The sequence below is a fragment of the Nyctereutes procyonoides genome, unplaced genomic scaffold (genome assembly GCF_905146905.1).
Source record: "Nyctereutes procyonoides isolate TBG_1078 unplaced genomic scaffold, NYPRO_anot_genome, whole genome shotgun sequence".
In the NCBI taxonomy this organism is placed as follows: domain Eukaryota; kingdom Metazoa; phylum Chordata; class Mammalia; order Carnivora; family Canidae; genus Nyctereutes; species Nyctereutes procyonoides.
Window position 1 is genome coordinate 15,609,924 of NW_026575141.1, and position 14,208 is coordinate 15,624,131.

General features: G+C 37.7%; 1 protein-coding gene across 4 annotated transcripts in view; it reads left to right on the plus strand.

Moving 5' to 3' along the window:
* ANKIB1 (ankyrin repeat and IBR domain containing 1) overlaps positions 1-14,208 on the plus strand; it is a 132,947-nt gene that overhangs the window by 99,104 nt on the left and 19,635 nt on the right. For all 4 annotated transcript variants that reach the window (XM_055307493.1, XM_055307496.1, XM_055307495.1 and 1 more), the window contains exons 10-11: positions 6,704-6,792; positions 14,044-14,174. In XM_055307493.1, the coding sequence (XP_055163468.1) occupies positions 6,704-6,792; positions 14,044-14,174 (220 nt within the window). The remainder of the gene's footprint in view (positions 1-6,703; positions 6,793-14,043; positions 14,175-14,208) is intronic.

Genomic DNA, 14,208 nt, shown 5'->3' on the forward strand with positions numbered 1-14,208 from the left:
ATTTTCTAAATGCCAGATTCAACAATGTCAGGAATTAAAGCAAAGCAAATTACTCTTTCAAGGTAATTCGTGCTTTTTTTTTCTTTAAAGCATATATTTTATATACATATAAAATACATATGTATATATTTATATGTGTGTGTGTGTGTATATCAGTGGTATTAAGTACATTCCTAATGTTGTACAACCATTTCTTATCCATTTACGGAACTTTTACCCATACTAACCAAATAGAAACGCTAACCATTCCCCATCCTCCCTTGCCCCATAGAACCACCATTCTATTTTCTGTCTCTGAATTCCCTGTTCTGGATATTTAATGTAAGTGGAATCATATGATATTTTTCCTTTTGTGTCTGATTTACTGCGCTTAGCATAATGTCTCAAAATGCATCCATGTTGTAGTGTATATCAGAATTTTATTCCTTTTATGGCCTACTAATATTCTATGTGTATACATACCACATTTTGTTTATTTGTTCTCTGTTGATGGACACGTGGGTTGTTAACCATATTCTGGCTATTGTGAATAATGCTGTTGTGAACACTGGTGAAAAGGTTTTAGTCATTTCTTTCAATTCTTTTAGGTATATACCTAGGAGTGGAATTGATAGATCAGGTAATAATTCTGTCTTATATTCTGAAGAACTGCCAAACTTTTCCATAGCAACTGCATCATTTTAGTTTCCTCAGAGCACTGTGTAAAGATTCCAGTTTCTCCACATCCTTTCCAACACTTGTTATCTTCCATTTTTTAATAGTAGTTATTTTAATGTGCTTGAAGTAGAATTGTTAGATCCTTTTTTTTAAGATTTTATTTATTTATTTGAGAGAGAGCACAAATGCGGGGATGGACAAGAGGGAGAGGGGGAAGCAGACGCCCCACTGAGCAGGGAGCCCAACACGGGGCTTGATCCCAGGACCCCAAGGTCATGACCTGAGCCAAAGGCAGATGCTTAACCAACTGAGCAACCCAGGTACCCTGTTACATTCTTAATACAGTAAAATGTTACTTCTTAGTTTGTAAGACTACCTGCATCAGCAGATGTGTCTTAACAGACTTAATCTTTGTAAATAAGATCTTTGCTTAAAATAACACATGACAGGACACCTGGGTGGCTCAGTGGTTGAGCATCTGCCTTCAGCCTTCAGCTCAGGCCATGATCCTAGAGTCCCAGGAGAGTCCCAGATTCGAGTCTCACATCAGGCTCCCTACAGAGAGCCTGCTTCTCCCTCTGCCTATGTCTCTGCCTCTCTGTGTGTCTCTCATGAATAAGTAAATAAAATCTTTAAAAATAAATAAATAACACATGATGATGATGATGATGGCACCTACAGATTTGGTTTTTCTCCCCCCCAAATGATATTTTGTTATTTATTGTAAAATTTCCTTTGTACTACAGAATATACCATCATATTGAATTAAAATAAGTAATTTGTAAAGGCCTTAAGCCCTTTCTAATATCTGATTTTTACATAGCTGTAGAAATACTGTAAAATCAAGCTATAAATGATAAATGGATGTTTTCAATTATCTAAATCAAAATTTGCCAAATTCCAATGAAACAGAAAATTGGGATTCAGCAAATTCAAAAGCAAATTAGATAACCCTGTTGCTTGGAGATTTCAAGTTGTAAGTAACAATAATGTGATAAAATCAAAAGAAATCTAGAGTAGCCATCCTTCCATCACACAAACTAGATTTTAAACCAAAGACTGTAACTGTAATAAGAGATGAAGAAGGAGTCGATCCAACAAAAAGATCTAACAGTTGTAAATATTAATGCCCCTAATTTGGGAGCAGCCAAATATGTAAGTTATGTAATAACGAAGAAACTCATTGATAATAGTACAATAATAATAGGGGACTTTAACACCCACTCACAGCAATGGGCCTATCATCTAAGCAGAAGGCCAACAAGGAAACAAGGGCTTTGGATGGCATACTGAACCAGATGAACTTAATGGATATGTCCAGAGCATTTCACCCTAAAGCACATTCTTTTCAAGTGCACATGGAACATTCTCCAAAAGAGATCACATACAGGGTCACAGTTCAGGTCTCAACCACTACAAAAAGATTGAGATCATACCATGCATATTTTCAGACCACAATGCTATGCAACTTGAAGTCAACCACAAGGAAAAACTTGGAGGACCACAAATATATGGAAGTTAAAGAACATTCTACTAAAAAATGAATGAGTCAACCAGAAAATTAACAAATTTTGATACATGGAAGCAAATGAAAATGAAAATACTACAGTTCAAATACTATATACTAAGAGGGAAGTATATAGCAATATAGACCTTCCTCAAGAAGCAAGAAAAGTCTTAAATACACAACCTAACCTTACACCTAAAGGAGCTGGAAAAAGAACAGCAAATAAAGCCTAAACCAGCAGGAGAAGAGAAATAATAAAGATTAGAGGAGAAATCAATTATATAGCAATCAAAAAACAGTAGAACAGATCAATGAAACTAGGGGCTGGTTCTCTGAAAGAATTAAGATAGATAAACCCCTAGCCAGACTTATAAAAAGGAAAAGAGAAAAAGGACCCAAATAAATAAAATCATGAATGAAAGAGGAAAAATCACGACCAACACTGCAGAAATACCAACAATTATAAGAGAATATTATGAGCAGTTACATGCCAACAAATTAGGTAAATTGGAAGAAATGGATGGATTCCTAGAAACCTATAAATGACCATAACTGAAACATAAGATAAGGAAAACCTGAACAGACCCATAACTACCAAAGAAATTGGATCAGTAATCAAAAATCTACTAACTGGGGTACCTGGGTGGCTCAGGTCCTGATCCCAGGGTCCTAGGATTAAGCCCCATGTCAGACTCCCTGCCGAGCAGGGAGCCTACTTCTCCCTTTCCCTCTGCTTTCCCCTGCTTGTGCTCCTTGACTCTCTCTCTGTCAGATAAATGAATAAAATAATAAAAAGAAAAATCTCCCAACAAACAAGAGTCCAGGGCCATATGGCCTCCCAGCAGAATTCTACCAAACATTTAAAGAAGAATTCAAACCTATTCTTCTGAAGCTGTCCCAAAAAATAGAAATAGAAGGAATACTTCCAAACTCATTCTATGAAGCCAGAATTCCCTAGATCCCAAAGCCAGACAAAGACCTCACAAAATGGAGAATTAGAGACCAATATGCCTGATGAATATAGATGCAGAAATTCTCACCAAAATACTAGCTAATAGGATCCAACAGTACATTAAAAGGATCATTCACCACAACCAAGTGGGATTTATTCCTGGGTTACAGGGGGTGGTTCAACATCCACAGATCAATCAGTGTGATATACTACATTAATAAATTATAAGAACCATATGATCCTCTCAATAGATGCAGAAAAAGCATTTGACAAAACATCTTTTTTTAAAGATTTTATTTATTCATGAGAGATAGAAAGGCAGAGACACAGACAGAGAAGCAGGCTCCCTGCAGGAAGCCCAATGTGGGACTCAAACCCGGAACTCCAGGATCACACCCTGAGCCGAAGGGAGATGCTCAACTGCTGAGCCACCCATGCATCCCCATAGTATCCTTTCTTGATAAAAAAAAAAAAAAACTTACCATACAGAGAAAGAGGGAACGTACCTCAATATTATAAAAGCCATATAAGAAATATCCACAACAAGGATCCCTCGGTGGCGCAGCGGTTTAGCGCCTGCCTTTGGCCCAGGGCACGATCCTGGAGACCCGGGATCGAATCCCATGTCAGGCTCCCAGTGCATGGAGCCTGCCTCTCCCTCTGCCTATGTCTCTGCCTCTCTCTCTCTCTCTATCATAAATAAATAAAAATTAAAAAAAAAAAAGAAATATCCACAACAAATATTCTCAAAGAGGAGAAACAGAGCTTTTCCCCCGAAGATCAGGAACACAGCAGGGCTGTCATCTTTCACCACTGTTGTTCAGCATAGTACTGGACATCCTAGCCTCAGCATTCAGACAACAAAAAGAAATAAACGGCATCCGAATTGGCAAAGAACTCGAACTCACTCTTCATAAACGACATGATGCTCTATATAGAAAACTCAAAAGATTCCAGTGAAAAATTGCTAAAACTGATACAGGAATTCAGCAGTCGCAGGATATAAAATCAACACACAGAAGCCTGTTGCATTCCTATAGAAGCCACAGAAAAAAGAAATCAAGGAATCAATCCCATTTACAATTGCACCAAAACCATAAGATGCCTAGGAATAAACTTAACCAAAGAAGTAAAAGGTCTATACTCTGAAAACTATAGGACACTTAAGAAAGAAAGTGAGGAAGACACAGAGTGATGGAAAAACATTTCCATGCTCATGGATTGGAAGAACAAATATTGGTAAAATGTCCTATGCCAAAGAGATCGACATATTTAGTGCAATCCCTGTCAAAATACCACCAGCATTTTTCCACAGAGCTGGAACAAACAATCCTAACATTTGTATGGAACTAGAAAAGATGCTGAATAGCCAAAGGAATGTTGAAAAAGAAAACCAAAGCAGGATGTACCACGATTCTGTACTTCAAGCTATATTATAAAGCTGTAATCATCAAGACACTATGTTACTGGCACAAAAACAGACACTTAGATCAATGGAACAAAGTAGAGAACCCAGAAGTAGACCCTCAACTCTATAGTCAACTAATCTTTGACAACACAGGAAAGAATATCCAATGGAAAAATTTAGTCTCTCCAACAAATGATGTTGGGAAGATTGGATAGCCACATGCAGAAGAATGAAATTGGACCACTTTCTTACAGCATGTACAAAAATAAATTCAAAATGGACCTAAATGTGAGACAGGAATCCATCAAAATCCTAGAGGAGAACACAGGCAGCAACCTCTTTGACCTCAGCCACAGCAACTTCTTGCTACATATATCTGAAGCAAGAAGTAACAAAAGCAAAAAAATAATCTATAGGGACTTCATCAGGATGAAAAGCTTTTGCACAGCAAAGGAAATAAAACTAAAAAGCAGCCTACAGAAGGTAGGGCTAGTATCCAAAATCTATAAAAATTTATCAAACTCAACATGTAGAAAAACAAAATTCAGTTAAGAAAGGGACAGGAGAGGGATCCCTGGGTGGCGCAGTGGTTTGGCGCCTGTCTTTGGCCCGGGGCACGATCCTGGAGACCCGGGATCGAGTCCCACGTCGGGCTCCCGGTGTATGGAGCCTGCTTCTCCCTCTGCCTGTGTCTCCGCCTCTCTCTCTCACTGTGTGCCTATCATAAAATTAAAAAAAATTAAAAAAATAAAAATAAAAAGAAAGGGACAGGAGACATGAACAGACATTTCTCCAAAGAAGACGTACAGATAGACACATGAAAAAAATGCTCCATATCACTTGGCATCTGGGAAATACAAATCATAACCACAACGAGATACCACCTTACACCAATAAGAATAGCTAAGATTAACAACTCAGGAAACAAGATATTGGTGAGGATGCAGAAAAAGGGGAACCCTCTTATGATGTTGGTGGGAATGCAAACTGGTACAGCCACTCTGGAAAACAGTATAGAGGCTCCTCAAAAAGCTAAAAAGAGAACTACCCGACAACTCAGCAGTTGCACTACTAGGTATTTATCCAAAGGATACAAACAGTGATCCGAAGGGGCACCTGCACTCCGGTGTTTACAGCAGCAAGGTCCACAATAGCCAAACAATGGAAAGAACCCAGATGTCCATTGACAGATGAATAGGTAAAGAAGAGTTGGTATATTTATACAATGGAATATTTCTCAGCCTTCAAAAAGAATGAAATCTTGCCATTTCCAATGATGTGGATGGGACTAGAGGGTATTATGCTAAGGGAAATAAGTCAGAGAAACACAAATACCATATGATTTCACTCATGTGGAATTTAAGAAACAAAAAGATGCACATAGGGTAAAGGAAGGAAAAATATAATGAGATAAAAACAAGGAAGCAAACCATAAGAGACTCTTAACTATAGGAAACAAACTGAGGGTTGCTGGAGGGGAGGGGAATAGGGGATGGGTTAATTGAATGATAGGCATTGAGGAGGGCGCTTGAAGTATTGAGCCCTGGATGTTACATGCAGCTGATGAATCAATAAATTCTACCCCTGAAACTAATGATACACTATTTGTTAATTAAATTAAATATAAATTTTTAAAAAAATTTTTAGAAGAATGTGATGTAAAACAGTACTTTTCCAACTTTCAGATGCAGAAGGGTCATGTGGTAATTTTGATATAATGTAGATTCTAATAGGTCTCATGGGCCTGCTCTTCTGCATGTTTAACAAGCTCCTGAGTGGTGACAAGACTGCTTGCCCAGAGAACAAACTTTTGAGTATAAGAATTTAAAATATTAGTGAAGATGGAACCTAACTGCTAAAATATCTTACAGACATGGAAAACTAAATTACGAATATTAGGTAATCTATTTCGAATGTTTCAAAATGTGTGAATGAATGTACTGATTTTTAAAAAAAAATGAAGAAAAATAAAAAATAAAAAAATAAAAAATAAATGGACCTGTTGGTATCAAGCTCTGGAATCACATTTTGAATTCGTCTATTGAAATGGTTCTTCTCTCACTAGTCCCTGTGCCTCAGTTTTATCAACTTTAAAATTGAAAGAGTACTTTCCATCTATTCTTTTATTTTGACGTTGATGAAGAATTTTTTTTAATTGCCTTTTCTATGTTTTCCTCAGGGAGTGCCTTGGTGAAGCACATGAGCCTTGTGACTGCCAAACATGGAAAAATTGGCTACAAAAAATAACTGAAATGAAACCAGAAGAACGTAAGGGAAATCTTAGATAGCTATACTGTATATGTTCTAATAGCATTCAAAAGACAATGTGGTCCTTTTACTTAAAGTCTCCATTAAGTTTTCAAGTTTGTTAATGCTATAGCTCTCCTATGTAGCATTACACCTCTAACTAACACCCTTTAGGATATCACAAAGTTTTTGCAATGGGGAATCACAGACAAGGTCCATGTTTATATAAGTAAATCCAAATGTCTATAACTATTTTTACTGAGATTTCTATAAATACATATTAATCCTACAGAAATGCTATGAAGTGATATTAGTAATCCCATTTTGCAGATGAAGTAATTAACACTTAGATTGGATTGAATGACATCAGGCACAGGGCATGTGCCTAGAAACAGTGGGTTTGAATTAACCTTCCTATTAGCAATTCCTGCATTTAATAAGTAATTATATCTCCTTTGCAATTATTTTTCATCCCCTGAAGTGTTTTATGGCAACTGTTGTCTTTCAAATTAGTATAAAAGTTAATTTTGTTTTTTTAACTTTTTATATAACGGAGTTAGTTTAAGGTATTGCAAATCAGGATTAAAATTCACTCAGTGAATCTGCACTTTTTATGAACAAAGTACATCATGATGATGCCAGCCTTCAAAAAATACATAGGCTGGAAGGGAAGCAGTCAGATCATTACAATATGATAACTAATATAGTTGGATAAAGATGATATCTAATATAGTTGGGTAACTATCTTGATATGATATCATATGATAACTAATATAGTTGGGTAAAAATAAATATATCAAAACAAACTAAAACAGGTTGGGCGGGGGGTGTCATAGAATCCTGAAGGCACTGAGATAGGAATTGGCTTTTAGCCTATCTGCAGAGGAAGAAATGTGGTAGGTTCGTGATAGGAGCTGAAGTGATACTGGGAGAGCCTGGCTGGCACACCTGAGACCCGACAGGTTCGTATTATGTTGGGCAATATGCCATTGCCCAAGAACTGGTCCTTAGCATTTTAGGTTCATGAGATTTGTTTTGTGCACTGACTCATGGTTATTCAAATCCATGAGAAGAGACTACTATGTTAACTAGAATATCAGGTAATAATTGATAATGAGGGGGATCCTTTTCATGTGATGAAAAGACTTATGTCCCTTATCCAACAGCAAAATGAAATGGATAATCTTATAATCTTAGGATACTTTATAGGGAGATCTGATTAAATATTCTACCCTGTACATTCATCATTCAGTCAACAAATATTTTTTTGAGTGCCTGCTGTGTGCTAGGAACTTCCCAAATAAAAAACACCCATATGGATTGTTCTTGTTCCCCAGGTTCATTGTGTCTCTTGAATGTGAGGTATAGGGACACATGGGGGGCTCAGCAGTTGAGCAACTGCCTTCGGGTCTGGACGTGATCTGGGAGTTCTGGGATCAAGTCATGCATTGGGCTCCTGCATGGAGCCCACTTCTCCTCCCTTTGCCTGTGTTTCTGCCTCTCTGTGTGTGTATCTCTCATGAATAAATAAATCTAAAAAAAAAAAAAACCACACACACAAAAAGAATGCCAGAGATAGCTTGCCATTGCTCCCTTGAGACCCCCTCAATTTTCCCTATTCTCCTGATATGTATGGGTCTGTGTATATGTGTGAGTTCCATAAAAGATTAATACTGTTATCTCGCAGCACCTTTAAACATGGCCAGACTATTGGATTTTGCTTAAGGTCCATGGGAGAATTTGCAAGAGATGAGGCTGGAAAAATAGGTGTGTTGCCAGATTGTGAGAATTTTTGCCAAATTGTCTGAAGTTATCTTATTAACAGAATAAACCATATGATGCATTTTTAAAATAAGAAAGTGACATTATCTGGGCAGCCCCGGTGGCGCAGCGGTTTAGCACTGCCTGCAGCCCAGGGTGTGATCCTGGAGACCCTGGATCGAGTCCCGCATCAGGCTCTCTGCGTGGAGCCTGCTTCTCCCTCTGCCTGTGTCTCTGCCTCTCTCTCTCTCTCTCTCTCTGTGTGTGTCTCTATGAATAAATAAATAAAATCTTAAAAAAAAAAGAAAGTGACATTATCTAAGATATTTTTATGAAGATAACTGGTGCCTGGGTAGGTGAGACTAAAGGAGAGATCAAAATGGCGTGGTGAATTTTTAGTTTCAGTCAGAGGATGGACCATTGGTCAACTTAGGAAATTCAGATATGAGAGTAACTTTCAGGGGAAAAGAATAAGTTTTGTTGTGGACATTGTGAACTTTGGGGTACTTGCAGGAAATATGTGGAGATATGCAGTGGGATTTTAAAAGTACTTATCTGCAGCTCAGAAGAGATGCTGAGGAAACTTAGGAAAAACTTGTTGCTTGCTACATAACAAATCTTGAGTGCTGATTTACATTAGAATATGAAAATAAGGTGCCGTCTACATTTTTGAAATTTACATTTTAGAGATGAAGGCAGTGATATATAAAACTAAGAAAAAGAAGTATTGTTAATGCTGTGAAAGAACAGCATACCTGTGGTACATTGTGAGGGAGAGGAGAGACCAAGAAGATCAGTATCTCTACAAGAGGGTAAGGAAAACCATTACAAAAGAATTGGTGTGCAAGCTGTGTCTTGCAAGCTGATAGATGTTCTTCATGTAGACCAGAACAGGAAGGGTATTTGGGCTTCAGGTGAAGGAGAGCATGGCATGTTCAGAGACTGCAGATGCTGCAGTACAACCAGTGCAAAGGAAGCCCAGTGACAGAGGAGACTGCACAGGCAGAAGTGTCCCAATCAGGTGTCAGGGCTGGCCAGGTGGTATATGGGTGCTGGGAGCTCAGACTTCATGCGGACACACTGAAAAGCAGTTCTGAGTAGGAGAGTGAGAATTGAAGGTGCTTACTTAGAAAAATCACTTAGGTGAAAGTGTGGATGGTGAATAGGGACTATTGAGAGACAAGAATGCTGTTTCTCGGAAAATTTCAGAATGTCTGGGGGAGAGGATAATGAGGGGCAGGGGCAATGAAGACAGGAGAGGAGAGGTGTATACCGGAGAGTTAAGAAGGTGCAATTTTATTAAGTTGTAAATTTAGTGTACTTACCAGTTGCCTAAAAGTATTAACACACCACCGGAAATTATCAGCACGGGGTATTATTTATTCTTGAGCAGAAAATGGCCATAAGTGTCCAATTTAAGATATGAAGCAAACATTTGAAATGGGTGATTGTTTTTAGTTATCTCTTACCATTGTAAAATTGGTCAATCATTCCATACCCATGAATAAGTTTTTACTAGGGAAAGAGAGAAAGAATGGCCTGGCCTGGCTAGTAAGTATAGATTATCAGCAGAACTGTGATAGAATATCCTTATATATGATCATGATCCTGATAATGAGAGAAGAGAAATAGAAAAACTAGCAAATGGTATATCTGGTATAATACAGAGTTACTTCTGCTTTCCAGAAACTGGGAGACCTCAAATGAAAAACTGAAAGTTCCCTCAAAGAGTCCCAAATGGGGTTTTAATTCAAAAAGACAGAGGAACTTGAGAAAATTGGGTAGACGACAAGAGACTGAGGATACTTGAAAAGTTGTCTACAAGAGGACCAAAACCAAGACTGCAGAGAAAGTTCCTAGTTGCTGAGAGAAACCTAGGAGTTTTCTCATTGTCCTACAGACTTAAATGTGATGACCAGCTGACTACTTTTTTTTTTTTAATTAAGGGGTACTTTTTTTAAAAGATTTTATTTCACAGAGAATGAGAGAGCACAAGCAAGGGGATCAGCAGGCAGAGAAAGAGGGAGTAGTAGGCTCTCCGCTGAGCAGGGAACCTGATGTGAGCCCTATCTCAGGACCCTAGGATCATGACCTAAGCCGAAGGCAGATACTTAACCAATTGAGCCACCCAGGGGTCCCCAGTTGACTACTGTTAATGGCCACTTAAGTTTATGAAATTTAGGGTGAGGCTTAAGGCAAATAATACTGGCCAACTGTAATACTTAAGCAAAATATCATCATTAAATACACAAAAATAATATTCCAAGAAAGGAAAGTATTATTTAATGCTGTATTGCTTACATTTTAATTTGGCTTATGGTTACATATCTTTGGCCATAAGCATTCAAATGAACTTGTCAATTCATGAGATCATTTTCTCCCTTATGTCTAGTTTTCCAAAGTCTTTGAATTATGAGACTCAAAAGAAGTGATAAAATCTAATTAATGAATAAAAGTATTAGAAAATACACTAAGATTGGTTCAAAGAGTTCCATATAAGAATTCAAATAGGGCAGCCCCGGTGGCGCAGTGGTTTAGCACCGCCTACAGCCTACGGCATGATCCTGGAGACCCTGGATCGAGTCCCACGTCAGGCTCTCTGTATGGTGCCTGCTTCTCCCTCTGCCTGTGTCTCTGCCTCTCTCTCTCTTTGTGTCTCTATGAATAAATAAATAATCTTTAAAAAATTACAAAAAAAAAGAATTCAAATACTATTTTTCAGCACTGAAACTGCTTCTGTTATGTCTAATAAGAGCAAGAAGAGGGAATGATATTTTCTGTGAAATGATGGCTAATTTATAAAAATTTTCAGACCAGTTTTTCCATAGTATGTAATAAATGGTTATTTAATGGAATTCAAATAGTCTTTTTAAGAAGTCAGTCTTTAAAATCAACTTTGTTTTCACTTGCATACGTGTTGATTCTATTAGATCTTAGATTGTTCCATACTAGATTAAATGAAGCTAATATTTCTTACGAAGAGACTTAAGCACACTAGGTTATTAAAGAAAGATCAAGATACAAAAGACACATGTAACTGAAGTCAAGGGAAGAGTCTGGAACTCGGAAGGGGTAAAGAAAACTCACCAGGTAGACTGAAGGGGGAGGTAAGGTGTCGGAGGTATGAAGCAAAGTATATACAAAGGGCAGATGTGTGAAATGAGCATATTCAGAGAACTAAAAGTAAAGGCATTTTCCCAGTACAAGTTTTCGTTTTAATAATAGTCAAAAATAATAATACTCATTTTTTTCCTGAACACGATTTAATTTTATACAGCCCTCTAGAATGCAGTTACGAAATAGCATTCTCTCCGAGGGTGGGAGAAAAAAACTGTTAAGTTGCGAGTCACACAAGCTGCTTTGTTTTAATGGCTTTGTGCTTTATTTATTACAACAATGGACAATAAAGGTCATAAGAATATGTTAGAGCCTCTGAGCTAAAAATAATGTTGATACTGAATGGAGGAGAAAGGCTACTACTTTAAAAAAAAAATTAGACATTGTACTTAGTGATTAGCTTTTAAAGTGATACTCTCTGTAAATGGCATTACTTCCACAGCTTGACCTGATTAGCCATAGTATAGTAAGTTCCTCCTAAAACTCTTTTTCTCCACCAAATAAACTGAAAATTCTCTGTAATCAAACCATCTTCTACCAAGTGGGTTTAGAACTGAAGTGGGTCTAATCACTTCATTGTTGCTGTTGTTTCTTTTTGCTATGTGGAATTGAAAACAGTGCTTCACAGTCCATCAGTAGCTGCTGTTCTGTTGTTGACCAAACTTAAGTAGGTAGGCACCTTGGAGTTCCTTGTGACAAGACACCCACACCAGCACTGGTAGGCTCCATCAAAGGGCTGCTCGTAACCCTCAGCTAACTCTTCCAGTTCATATACTGAGCTACTTCCCAGGGTTCAGTCAGCTCAAACCTTTGTCTCCCTTACCTCTCCAAAACTCGGGATCCCTGGGTGGCGCAGCGGTTTGGCGCCTGCCTTTGCCCCAGGGCACAATCCTAGAGACCCGGGATTGAATCCCACGTCGGGGTACCGGTGCATGGAGCCTGCTTCTCCCTCTGCCTATGTCTCTGCCTCTCTCTCCCTCTCTCTGTGACTATCATAAATAAATAAATTAATTAAAAAAAAAAAACTTCAAAACTCAAAGAGTCTGTTTCTCACCTGCTTTTAATTGTAGCACTAACTCCTTACTCCCAAGTAATCAGAGCCTTGATTGGATGGGCCACTTTCAATGATTTCAAAGTAATTTTTGGACATCTCTTTCAGAAAAGAAAAGATAGAGCTTTCCCTGTGCACTTAGAGCTAGAAAACAAAACAAATTTGATTACTGACAAGGAGGGGAAAAGTTTTTTAATTGTGCCTCTGGAGCTATCTCTAGTCCCTGACTCTTTCCACATGGGGTGCTGAAAAGGGTGTTGGTTATAGAATATAAAATGTAAGATTTAGAATCTTTTGAAACCATGGCATTCCTTAAGACTGCAGATCTCGAATCAAAGTAGTATAAATTGAGTTTAAGATGAAGAGTATAAAAAAAAAAAGATGAAGAGTTTAAGATTGGCATGGGAAAAGAGGGTGGGAAAATCTTGCCAGGTAGGGAGTGGCCAAATCATGAAGGACTTGGTATTTTTTGCTTAAAGAATTCAATTTTATCTTGCAGTCAGTGGGGAGCATCTAAAAGATTTCAAGGAGATATGTATTTTTTAAAAATCACTGTGTAGGCAGTATAGTGGAAGTTGAGGGCAGAAGGAACTAGGGAGATAGGTTGGCTTTTTAATTGTTTAGGCAGGAGGTGTAGAGGACCCTAGCTAAAGTAATAAGTGGAAATGGAAGGGACACAGATAAGAGAGAGAAAGAGGTAGAAACCGTGGAATGCAGCCGGTGAGGGAAAAAGGAGGCTATCCAAGATCGTGCTTTTCCTAGGTTGATTCTGAGTAGATAATCATATATATCATTTACTAGGACAGGGAATAAAGGGGCAGGTTTAGAGAAAATGGTAAGTTTAGTTTTAGATGTATCACATTGGATTCATTTTTAGTTTATCTGAAATAATCATGGGTAAAAACAATACTGATATTTCAATGTGATTTTTGTGTTTTTTACTATGATGGAGAGTATCTGGTCATTATGTTTGCAATTGACCCATTTAAGAAAGTATTGTCTGAAATTACGATTCTTTCTATAATTTTCTTTGATCCAATAGTTATGTTAAATGGACAATAATATATTGTTTTTTGTAAACGTTAGTTCTTTTCTTCCCCAGTTTATTTGGATACAACTTTAGAGAAAAATCTCTTTTAAATCAAATTTCCTAAATAGAACTTTTGGAATACAGCCCCTTATCCTATAATCATGCTATTCAGAATGAAGCAGTTTAAAAATAGTGAAGTAAATATATGGTTTAAAATTGAGAGACAATCTACAAAGAAAACTTGGGAGGGGGGTTTGCCTCTGAAGTTATACACTAAATCATGTGTTTTGTGTTTGTGCTTAATATCCCAAAGTTGTAGGAGTTAGTGAAGCTTATGAGGATGCTGCGAATTGTCTCTGGTTGTTAACTAATTCTAAGCCTTGTGCTAACTGTAAGTCTCCGATACAGAAGAATGAGGGATGCAATCACATGCAGTGTGCTAAGGTAAGAAGTTAAAGAGGATTTTGCATGCTTTGCA